The sequence below is a fragment of the Staurois parvus genome, unplaced genomic scaffold (genome assembly GCF_062004578.1).
Source record: "Staurois parvus isolate SC_StPar_1 unplaced genomic scaffold, SC_StPar_1.0 ptg000826l, whole genome shotgun sequence".
Lineage (NCBI taxonomy): Eukaryota > Metazoa > Chordata > Amphibia > Anura > Ranidae > Staurois > Staurois parvus.
This window is the reverse complement of record NW_028318622.1, coordinates 1,325,292-1,337,977: the sequence shown is the minus strand read 5'-3', so window position 1 is coordinate 1,337,977 and position 12,686 is coordinate 1,325,292. Positions and strand designations below refer to the sequence as shown.

Here is a 12,686-nt window from a genome sequence, read left to right as displayed (position 1 = left end):
GCATGGCCCGGGAGCAAGCCCACTGAAATCACGTGTCCTCTACCTGCCCCTGTCCTTTGCTGTTCCCTCACCAAGCGAAGTATCGCATGCTGTGGGCTCAGCCCCACTGTACAGTGAGGAAGAGCTAACAGAGGGCGGTCAGGAACGGGGGGAGACATCCGCCTCTTCAGCAGCCAGGCGAAGAAGTAGTGGCGAGGAGAGTGGCTCGGTAGCCGGTCTAGAGACAGGTCTGTCTCCTGACCCACACGCAGCCGAGGGGGCTAGTAGTGAGGCGGAGACCCTAATTGATGATGATGAGGCTGATCGCACTTGGCAGCCTCGTCGTCATCAGGCTATTGCTTCCGCATCATCAGGAGAAGAGGGTGCCAGCTTGGCAGCGAGCAAAACAGTCGGTGGGTTGCCCAGGAGGCAGCAGGGTCGCAGCAGTGTCAGTGGAGGCAAACGGCCATGGAATAGAGCACCAGCTCCACTGCAGCCTACCACCATGGCCAGTAGTGGTGCCGGTGTGCACGGAGGAAGCAGCAGTCAGCCAGTGAGGAGTAGCGGGGGCAAAGTTTCCTACTCGGCGGTGTGGCAATTTTTCGTCAAGCCGCCCGAGGAAGTAAACGTAGCCGTATGTCGACTATAAATCCGCCATGAATCATGCCCCAAACATGTTATTATTTTTAACATAGGCCTCTGTATGGCCTTCAATTTAAGCTGCTTACGCTTCGCCACTCTGTCATGGGCCCCTGTACCGCCTCATCTTGCTGCTGCCAGGTCCAGAGTCTCTCATGGGTCCCTGTACGGCCTCCCATTGCTGCTGTCTCCATCGCCACACTCTGCCATGTGCCACTTTCAGGTCTCCTCACACTGCTGGTGGGTTCCATTTTGTCATAGGGTGCTGTATGGCCTCCCATTGCTGCTGCCAGGCCCGTAATCTGCCATGGGCCCCGTACCGACTCCTCATGCTGCTGCCAGGCCCGTAATCTGTCATGGGCCCCTGTACCGCCTCCTCATGCTGCTGCCAGGTCCAGAGTGTGTCATGGGTCCCTGTACGGCCTCCCATTGCTGCTGCCAGGCCCGTAATCTGCCATGGGCCCCCGTACCGACTCCTCATGCTGCTGCCAGGCCCGTAATCTGTCATGGGCCCCTGTACCGCCTCCTCATGCTGCTGCCAGGTCCAGAGTGTGTCATGGGTCCCTGTACGGCCTCCCATTGCTGCTGTCTCCATCGCCACACTCTGCCATGTGCCACTTTCAGGTCTCCTCACACTGCTGGTGGGTTCCATTTTGTCATAGGGTGCTGTATGGCCTCCCATTGCTGCTGCCTCCACCGCCACACTGTGGCTCCACACTCTGGTTTTGGCCCCGTGACTGCCCAAATGAGTGAAGTGTGCGGTGATTCTAAGATCGACGGCACTCATGTGCATGTCATACTGACTGACAGTATTATTTCTCTTCCCCAGCAGACTCCAAGGGCATTTAAATTAAAGGTACAGTGTTCTGCACTAATATTAAGTCTCTCTGAAGCCTAGAAACACCCTTTTTATAAGTTAAATTCGCAGCGAATATATTCGACTCGAATCGAATTTATTCCGCGAATTCGCCGAATCAGCCGAATCAAATTTTTGAATAATTCGCTCATCTCTAATCTTCAGCTCATAGACCCACCATTTGTTCTCTACCCATGGACCCACCTTCTATCTTCTGCCCATAGACATTTCTATTCTTCCTTGCCTGAAGACCAACCATTAATGTGACCATCCTTTATCCTCCACCCATAGACCACCTTTCATCTTCTGGTCATATACCTGATTTTCAACTCTTGCCTTTAGGCCCAGCTTTCATCCACCACCAATAGGACCACCTTTCATTCAAAGCCCATAGACTCATTCTTTATCCTCTGCCCCTAGACCCACCTTTCACTCTCTCTGATGGGCCCACTCTTCCTTCATATTCCACTCATTGAACCACTGTTCATCTTCTGGCCAAATACCTGATTTTCCTCTCTTGCCTATAATCCCACCTTTCCTCCACCACCAATAGAACCACCTTTCATCCCAATCCAATTGACACACTCTTTAATGTCTGCACATAGACCTTCCTTTTATCTTCTGCTCTTCTACCCACTTTTCCTCCTATTTGATGGACCAATCCTTCATCTTTCACCCATGGAACCACTTTTCATCTTCTGGTTGTAGACCTGCTTTACATCATTTTCTATAGGCCCACCATTTGCCCATTCCCCATAGAACCACCAGTTGCTCTTCAGCTCACATACCCGACCTTCATCCCACCCATAGGACAGACTTTCATCCATCCCATATACACAGCTTTCATCCCTACTGATGAACCCGCTTTTACTCTTTCACCCATAGATTCACCTTTTATCCTCTACCCACAGACCTGCCTTTATCCTTTGCCCGTAAAACAAATTTCATCCCAACTGATGGACCCACCCTTCATCATCCACCTATAGACCTGCCTTTTTTTCCATTTTCTTGCCATAGAGCAGCTTTCCATCCCTTGCTTATAGGCCTGCTATTTGCCCATTGGCCATAGAACCGCCTCTGTCCTAATGTTCATCTGTGCCCATAGGCCAGCTTTTCATCCATCCCATATACCCTCCTCTCATCCCCAATGGACCCACCTTTAATTTTCTCCCCTAGACCTTATCTTCTCTGCTCATAGATCTGCTTTTGATTCTTTGGTCATAGACTCACCCTTTATCCTTGAACCTTAGACTGACCATTTCTCTCTACCAATAGACCCACCCTTTAATTCCTGGCCTGTAGACCTGCCTTTTCATTCCTGACCCATAGACTTACATTTTATCTCTGGCCCATAAACCCCATTCATCCTCCATAGACTCACTTTTCATCCTTCACCCATAGACCCACCTTTCATCCTCCATAGACCCACCTTTCATCTTCCATAAACTCACCTTCCATTTCCCACCCATAGACCCACCTTTCATCCTCCATAGACCCACCTTTCATCCTCCATAGAGTCACTTTTTCATCCTTCACCTATAGACCCACCTTTCATCCTCCATAGACCCACCTTTCATCTTCCATAGACTCACCTTCCATTTCCCACCCATAGACCCACCTTTCATTCTCTATAGACCCACCTTTCATCTTCCATAGACTCACCTTCCATTTCCCACCCATAGACCCACCTTTCATCCTCCATAGACCCACCTTTCATCCTCCATAGACTCACTTTTCATCCTTCATCTATAGACCCTCCTTTCATCTCATACCCATAAACCCACCTTTCATCCTCCATAGACTCACATTCCATTTCCCACCCATAGATCCACCCTTCATTCCGTCTATAGACTCACCTTTCATAATCTATAGACCCACCCTTTCATCCAAGATCTATAGACCCACCATTTGATCCTCGATCTATAGACCCACCCTTTTATCCTCGATCTACAGACCCACCCTTTCATCCTCGATCTATAGACCCACCCTTTCACCCTAGATCTACAGACCCACCCTTTCATCCTAGATCTACAGACCCACCCTTTCATCCTCGATCTACAGACCCACCCTTTCATCCTCGATCTACAGACCCACCCTTTCCTCCTCGATCTACAGACCCACCCTTTCATCCTCGATCTACAGACCCACCCTTTCATCCTCGATCTACAGACCCACCCTTTCCTCCTCGATCTACAGACCCACCCTTTCATCCTTGATCTATAGACCCACCCTTTCATCCTTGATCTATAGACCCACCATTTCATCCTCGATCTATAGACCCACCCTTTCATCCTTGATCTATAGACCCACCCTTTCATCCTTGATCTATAGACCCACCATTTCATCCTCGATCTATAGACCCACCCTTTCATCCTCGATCTATAGACCCACCCTTTCATCCTCGATCTACAGACCCAGCCTTTCATCCTCGATCTATAGACCCACCCTTTCATCCTCGATCTATAGACCCACCCTTTCATCCTCGATCTATAGGCCCACCCTTTCATCCTCGATCTATAGACCCACCCTTTCATCCTCGATCTATAGACCCACCCTTTCATCCTCGATCTATAGACCCACCCTTTCATCCTCGATCTATAGGCCCACCCTTTCATCCTCGATCTATAGACCCACCCTTTCATCCTCGATCTATAGACCCACCCTTTCATCCTCGATCTATAGACCCACCCTTTCATCCTCGATCTATAGGCCCACCCTTTCATCCTCGATCTATAGACCCACCCTTTCATCCTTGATCTATAGACCCACCCTTTCATCCTCGATCTATAGACCCACCCTTTCATCCTCGATCTATAGACCCACCCTTTCATCCTCGATCTATAGACCCACCCTTTCTCCCCCTGCCATAGACCTGACTTTCCTTTGCTACTTTGCTCCTACGCCCATGCATGACATGAAATATGACTCTTTCTGAGGTGATGAACAGAAGCTATAAGAGCGTCACAAGATATCAGTGAGGTTAATAGTAAAATTATGTTTGGAAGTGCCATATGGGTGTGGCCAAGATCATCCAAGTGGTCAGAATCAGCCCTGCCCCTGAGGACCCAAGAATGTATTACTTACCTGGCCAATTCCCCGTCTTCGTAGAGGGTCTCTTGTGTTCAGTCGGTATGAGCACACTGACAGTGAAGGGGAGGATTAGTGAGGTGCAGTCACTACACAGCTCTACTATATAGGGAGCATGCTCTGTATGTAATATGTTTGTCCCATGTACATACAGTATATAATTACATGTATACACATTTGTTTGTTGTTCTTCAGCCTGTGATCCCAACCAGTCCCACAAGTGGTAACACAACACCCACAGGAACAATGGGAATGCCATCCAAGGTGGACAGCTCCACCCTACATGACGTCTTCATTCTGTCCCCTGTGTCCGGACTTTATGGCCCAAGGTAAGCAATTTGTTATCACTTGCAGCATCTACAGACCAGGGGTGGGCAGGAGGGGCGGCTGCCCCGGGCACTGTGGTATCATGTGAGGTGGGGGGGCGTGGCATGGGGAGTCCCTACTACAGGTTGGCAGGAATAGTGACGGCAGCTTCAGAGTAACTACCATTTCTGCTGGGGATGAGAGGGGGAGGGGGAAGAGGATAAGTGTTATGGGGGTGCTTGGGGGGGATGTGCTAGGAAGGAGAAGGGGGAGGGGGAAGAGGATAAGTGTTATAGGGGGTGCTTGGGGGGGATGTGCTAGGAGGGGGAAGAGGATAAGTGTTATGGGGGTGCTTGGGGGGGATGTGCTAGGAGGGGGAATGGGGGGAGAGGATTTGTACTGAGAGGAGGAAATTTTGGGGAGGCAGTGGCATATGATTCATTTTAAGAGGCACAGTTTGGAGGGGGGGAGTGCTGGGGGTGAGGTGCTAGGAGGGGTGATTTTGGCGGATTTGTGCTGGGGGGTAATGTGCTAGGAGGGTGACTTGGGGGGATTTGTGTTGGGGGTGATGTGGTAGTTGGGGGGATTTGTGCTGGAGGGTGAAGTGCTAGGAGGGGTGATTTGGGGGGTGATGTGGTAGGAGGGGTTATTTGGGGGGATTTGTGTTGGGGGTGATGTGGTAGGAGGGGGGATTTGGGGGCATTTCTGCTGGGGGTGATATGCTAGGAGGGGTTATTTGGGGGGATTTGTGCTGGGGGTGATATGCTAGGAGGGGTTATTTGGGGGGATTTGTGTTGGGGGTGATGTGGTAGGAGGGGGGATTTTTGCTGGGGGTGATGCATTAGGAGGGGTTATTTGGGGGGATTTGTGCTGGGGGGTGAAGTGCTAGGAGGAGTGATTTGGGGGGTGATGTGCTAGGAGGGGTGATTTGGGGGGATTTGTGCTGGGGGTGATGTGCTAGGAGGGGTGATTTGGGGTGATTTGTGCTGGGGGTGATGTGCTAGGAGGGGTGATTTGGGGTGATTTGTGCTGGGGGATTTAAGGTTTGAGGGTTTTGAGGTCAGCAGAGATAGGGTTTTTTTTTTGGGGGGGGGTGAGGTCGGGGGGGCAGGTATGAGCCCTCAATTATTTTCTTTTTAGCATTTTATTTTTTTTTGTTATGTTAAGGGGGGGAGCCTTTGTGAAATGTCAGATATCGGGGTCTACACAGACCCCCCGATGTCCCACTTTTGATAAAGAGAAGGAGATTGAGGACACGGATTCCTCAGCTGCACTGCAGAGTGAATGAGCAGGACGTGCTCTGTGCAGAGGATCACTCACAAAATGAAGCATAGTAAACACCCTGCGGGGAAGGAGAAGAGGCCAATCAGGTGTGTTGCTGTGCAGGAAGCATGCTGGTAAGGGGAGAGAGCAGAAAGATAGAGGGATGAGCTGACCACTGTGCTGCTTCTGCTTTAACTGTCCAGTCGCGGGGGGGAGGAGACCTGTAAGTAAAAGTGAAACTGCATTAGAGTAAACTCAGGGCTGTGCTGTGTGGCAGAGCTGTGTATATCTGGGGAATGGATGGACAGAGATGCCTATCCTTTGTCATGTAGACCATCTCTGGCAGTAGACGTTTGTCTGCATGGAGTGTCTGTCGGGACTCGTCCTCACGCTCTTGTCCTTCGTCTGCACAGAGACGACATCGGCATGGTGTCCTGCGACGACATCAACAAGTATGGTGTCACCAAGATGGGGATGAAGGGTTCGGAGTCACCCAGCTACTTCCTGGAACACGAGAGCGGCAAATATTACACGCTGATTGAAGGTGAGGGACATGACGTGGGCTCAGAGTATGACAGAGGTAGATCGACTGGGGTGCGCAGAAGAGAAAAGACACCGACTCACGGTACGACCCTCACCCCGCCCTCCCCCCTCCCCCAATCTTACTGACTGTGAATAATATGCCCTATTAGGGTCACAGTGCTGGATGAATGGTCAGTCTGTCTGTATATACCTGGTGCGGCACGGCCCCAAGAAGGGGCGTCTGGTGAAGTCTGCCGAGGGCGCTCCTCATACGCACGGGCACAGAGAGCCTATTGGGTCCAGTGCAGTGTGAGCGCAAATGAAGTCCATCTAAATCCAGGAATAAAAATGTCAAATATTGCCGTTTATCAGGATTCAGAGGTGGCGTCTGCTTTAGTTTTTTTATTTCAGGCTTTTTTTCCCCCATTATTTGTATCCGGTGATCCTGCCAGTAATGCACCTCCCAGGGTGACAACGCTCACTCACTGCACTTTATCTATAGAGCAGTGTTGTCACCCCAGGACAGAACTACAATAACCTCCCCCCTTCCTCTTTTTCATAAAATAAAAAAGGAGATGCTCTGTAGTCCATGGAGATACCTGGGAACAGTCAGCACAGGAAGTTATCGGCTCACACGATTCCTGGCGGGATAAGAAACATAGAAAAGTTGCGGCAGAAAAAGACCAACTGGTCCGTCTGCCCTTTTTTGGGGGGTGGAGAGTTGTTTGTTTGTTTTTTATGGAGTTTTTTTTTTATTTTTTTGGGGGGTATTTTTTGTGTGTTTTTGTTTTTTTTATGTTTTTTTCTCTTTGTTAAGTTTTTTCTGAATAGATAAAACAAGTATTTGTTTTTTGCACTTATCACTCAGATATAACAAATTGCTTCAAGTCAATGAAATAACTGTAGCCAGCTGAGGCAACCGCTATGAGGCCTGGTGGTGGGAGGGGCCCACTTTGTGGTGCCAACAAATACATAGTTACAAAGTTATACAGTTACAAAGTTATACAGTTTCAAAGTTAAACAGTTACAAAATTACACAGTTATAAAGTTATACAGTTTCAAAGTTAAACAGTTACAAAGTTACAAAATTAAACATTACAAAGTTACACAGTTATAAAGTTACAAAGTTATAAAATTATACAGTTACAAAGTTACACAGTTATAAAGTTACGTAGTTAAACAGTTACAAAGTTATAAAGTTACAAAGTTACACAGTTTCAAAGTTACAAAGTTAAACAGTTACAAAGTTACAAAATTAAACATTACAAAGTTACACAGTTATAAAGTTACAAAGTTACAAAATTAAACAGTTACAAAGTTACAAAGTTAAACAGTTAAAAAGTTACAAAGTTAAACAGTTACAAAGTTACAAAGTTAAACAGTTAAAAAGTTACACAGTTACAAAGTTAAACAGTTACAAAGTTACACAGTTACAAAGTTATAAAGTTACAAAGTTATAAAGTAACAAAGTTACACAGTTTCAAAGTTACAAAGTTAAACAGTTACAAAGTTAAACAGTTACAAAATTAAACATTACAAAGTTACACAGTTATAAAGTTACAAAGTTACAAAATTAAACAGTTACAAAATTAAACATTACAAAGTTACACAGTTATAAAGTTACAAAGTTACAAAATTAAACAGTTACAAAGTTACAAAATTAAACAGTTAAAAAGTTACACAGTTACAAAGTTACAAAGTTAAAAAGTTAAACAGTTAAAAAGTTACAAAGTTAAAAAGTTACACAGTTACAAAGTTAAACAGTTACAAAGTTACAACGTTACACAGTTACAAAGTTAAACAGTTACAAAGTTACAATATTACAAAGTTACAAAGTTACATAGCTCCATAGTTAGTTTGGCTGAAAAAAGACAAAAGTCCGTCCAGTTCCACCATAGAAAAAGAAAGTTCTCACCATTCTCACCCAGCACCCACCGTGGATCCGGATGAAGGGCGATCCCTCATTGGCTGATGACATTGCGGTTTGCATGCTCATGCGCACACTGTGCGTGTGTTTACATTTCTCGCTGTGTGCGGGGCAGCGGGGGAAAGTTTTTTTTTTAAATAAGTTTTATCATAACTATTTTTTGTAACTTTTTTTTTTTTATTTAACTTTATCGCTATCACAGGGAAGTTACCAACCCCCCTCCCCCCCCCAATGTGATAGCTGTGGGTAGGTTACAGGTACTCTTTATGGGGGTTCATTGAGGGGCGGGGTCTATTTCCACGTGGCTGGATCTGCACCCAGCAGCCGAGTGTATGAGGCCAAGTATGGTGACGCCTGACTCCCTCTGTATCCCTCACTGTGTTCCTTCACCTCCCTCTGTATCCCTCACTGTGTTCCATCCCCTTCCTCTGTACCCCTCACTGTGTTCCTTCCCCTCCCTCTGTATCCCTCACTGTGTTCCTTCCCCTCCCTCTGTATCCCTCACTGTGTTCCATCCCCTCCGACTGTATCCTTTGCTGTGTTCCATCCCCTCCCTCTGTACTCCTTGCTGTTTTCCTTCACCTCCCCCTGTATCCCTCGCTGTGTTCTTTCACCTCCCTCTGTATCCCTCACTGTGTTCCTTCACCTCCCTCTGTACCCCTCACTGTGTTCCATCCCCTCCCTCTCTACCCCTCACTGTGTACCATCCCCTCCCTCTGTATCCCTCACTGTGTTCCATCCCCTCCCTCTGTACCCCTCACTGTGTTCCTTCCCTTTCCTCTGTATCCCTCACTGTGTTCCTTCCCCTCACTCTGTATCCCTCACTGTGTTCTTTCCCCTTCCTCTGTATCCCTCACTGTGTTCCATTCCCTCCCCCTGTAACCCTCACTGTGTTCCTTCACCTCCCTCTGTATCCCTCACTGTATTCCATCCCCTCCCCCTAGACGCCTCACTGTGTTCCTTCCCCTCCCCCTGTATCCCTCGGTGTGTTCCATCCCCTCCCCCTGTACCCCTTGCTGTGTTCCATCCCCTCCCTTTGTACCCCTCACCGTGTTCCATCCCCTCCTACTGTATCCCTTGCTGTGTTCCATCCCCTCCTACTGTATCCCTCGCTGTTTTCCATCCCCTCCCCCTGTATCCCTCGCTGTTTTGCATCCCCTCCCCCTGTACCCCTTGGTGTGTTCCATCCCCTCCCTCTGTATCCCTCACTGTGTTCCATCCCCTCCCTCTGTACTCCTCACTGTGTTCCATCCCCTCCCTCTGTACTCCTCACTGTGTTCCTTCCCCTCCCTCTCTACCCCTCACTGTGTTCCTTCCCCTCCCTCTCTACCCCTCACTGTGTTCCTTCCCCTCCCTCTGTATCCCTCACTGTGTTCCTTCCCCTCCCTCTGTATCCCTCACTGTGTTCCTTCCCCTCCCTCTGTATCCCTCACTGTGTTTCATCCCCTCCCTCTGACACAAATGCTCTGAATTCTTTCTTTTGTCCCTTAAAATGAATGATCTTTCCTTCCTCTTGTCTCGATTTTGTCTTTTTGGGGTCAATATATATATAATATGTATAAATGCAGAAAGTTTGAATTATAAGTGATCCTTTTGATTGGTTTATCAGGTAACAAAACAGAAAACTGAAACAAACAAAAAATGCTACACAATCCATGTTGTAATTGAATGTTGTTAACCTCCTTCCAGTCCGGACACTCCCCCCCCCCCCCCTCCTGTTCAGGACAATTTTCAGCCTTTGGCGCTGTCACACTTTGAATGACAATTGCGCGGTCATGCAACACTGTACCCAGCTGAATTTTTTAGCATGTTTTCTAGACAGATAAAACTTTATTTTGGTGGTATTTATTCACCGCTATTCATTGCTATATAAATGAAAAAGTCCTGAAATTTTGGAAAAAAAGTGTTTTTCTTACAAAATTTTGCAAGTAAATAATCTTTCTTCATAACTCTTGGCCATAATTTATTTGGTTATTTTTTTAGTGGAAAAAAAAATAATCCAAATTAGTTTATAACCAAAAATTATAATTCAAAACAAAGTTGACCTTTTTTTGTATTATTATTTATGTTTTTGGGGGTTTTTTAACATACTGTCACCCTAGCAGTAGTGTCACCATGATGATACTGTACTACTTGTGGGGGGTGATGAAGATTTTTTTTTTTACACTGATTGCTTTTACACCCATAAAGGCTGTAAGAGGAATCATTTCTCCTTCTTTCTGGCTGCATTCCTGCAGCCATTGAGAAATACTGTGAGAGCTGTGATTGGTCACGACCTGTCACATGGTACAAGGCTGTAGTGAATGGCCCTGTACCATGTGATCTCTGTGTTCATTCACAGATTTCACACGTAGTAAGCAATGATGTCAGATGTGACATCTTACTTACTACTTTGCATGTGATCACTGATTGGCCAATCAGTGATCACATGATCGGGACCTCACACAGAGCTACAAAGTTCAATAAAATCCCCGCAATGTACAGAGATCAGCTGTAACAAAGAACAAAAACAGAAGCGCACCAACCTTGCGCATTACCTCAGTGAGTAAAGGGGGAATTTATTAAATTGAGATATATACTCCCAAAAGTAGCAATATTAAAAGCATAGAAAATCCAACATCAGCGCACTGGGATGGCAGACACGGGCGGGTCCCATCAAGAGGAGGGGAGACTCTGAGGTTGAAGCTGAGGCGTTTCGAAGGATGATTCATGCAAAACTCCACGAAATCCCAAGGGGTTCACATACTTTTTCTTGCAACTGTAAATATGTGGGTTTCAGAACCATTTTCAGAACTGTATAAATCCTGAAGAAGACATCCCAAAACCTGGCATCTGTAATAGCCTAGATTAGTCAGTACAGCGGATTACTTAGGGGCCTATTTATAAAAAAAACGTGAGTTAGATGACCGAGACGAGCATTTCCCCATCTTTGACAGATGATGGCCGTACTGCAGATAATCCCAACCACTCCTCCCTCAGCCTACCACCAACCACTCCATCAACCAAAGGATTCCGGCTCCGGGCGGTCCATAACCCACCAAAATTGCAGCACAAAAAGCAAAAGAAGAAGCCGCTCATCTTCTGAGAGTCCATGATAAGTGTATTGGTGTCATCTGGTACAGAGACGGGCCCCCTGCCTCTCTTACATGGATCGTTCATTATATCCGCTCTCCCCGGACCCCGCATTCACTATATCCGCTCTCCCCGGACCCTGCATTCACTATATCCGCTCTCCCCGGACCCCGCATTCACTATATCAGCTCTCCCGGGACCCCACATTCACTATATCTGCTCTCCCCGGACCCCGCATTCACTATATCAGCTCTCCCCGGACCCCGCATTCACTATATCCCCTCTCCCCGAACCCCGCATTCACTATATCCCCTCTCCCCGAACCCCGCATTCACTATATCCCCTCTCCCCGAACCCCGCATTCACTATATCTGCTCTCCCCGGACCCCGCATTCACTATATCCGCTCTCCCCGGACCCCGCATTCACTATGTCCGCTCTCCCCGGACCCCGCATTCACTATATCCGCTCTCCCCGGACCCCGCATTCACTATATCCGCTCTCCCCGGACCCCGCATTCACTATATCCGCTCTCCCCGGACCCCGCATTCACTATGTCCGCTCTCCCCGGACCCCGCATTCACTATATCCGCTCTCCCCGGACCCCGCATTCACTATGTCCGCTCTCCCCGGACCCCGCATTCACTATGTCCGCTCTCCCCGGACCCCGCATTCACTATATCAGCTCTCCCGGGACCCCACATTCACTATATCTGCTCTCCCCGGACCCCGCATTCACTATGTCCGCTCTTCCCGGACCCCGCATTCACTATGTCCGCTCTTCCCGGACCCCGCATTCACTATGTCCGCTCTCCCCGGACCCCGCATTCACTATATCCGCTCTCCCCGGACCCCGCATTCACTATATCCGCTCTCCCCGGACCCCGCATTCACTATATCCGCTCTCCCCGGACCCCGCATTCACTATATCCGCTCTCCCCGGACCTCGCATTCACTATATCCGCTCTCCCCGGACCCCGCATTCACTATGTCCGCTCTCCCCGGACTCCGCATTCACTATATCCGCTCTCCCCGG

At 48.0% G+C, this 12,686-nt stretch overlaps 1 protein-coding gene across 1 annotated transcript in view; it reads left to right on the top strand.

Annotated features, from left to right (window-relative positions):
- The window catches only part of LOC149443918 (connector enhancer of kinase suppressor of ras 2-like), a 181,954-nt gene that overhangs the window by 21,342 nt on the left and 147,926 nt on the right, over positions 1 to 12,686 (top strand). The window contains 2 exon segments of the mRNA XM_089655138.1: positions 4,757 to 4,890; positions 6,544 to 6,755. Of these exon segments, the coding sequence (XP_089511264.1) occupies positions 4,757 to 4,890; positions 6,544 to 6,755 (346 nt within the window).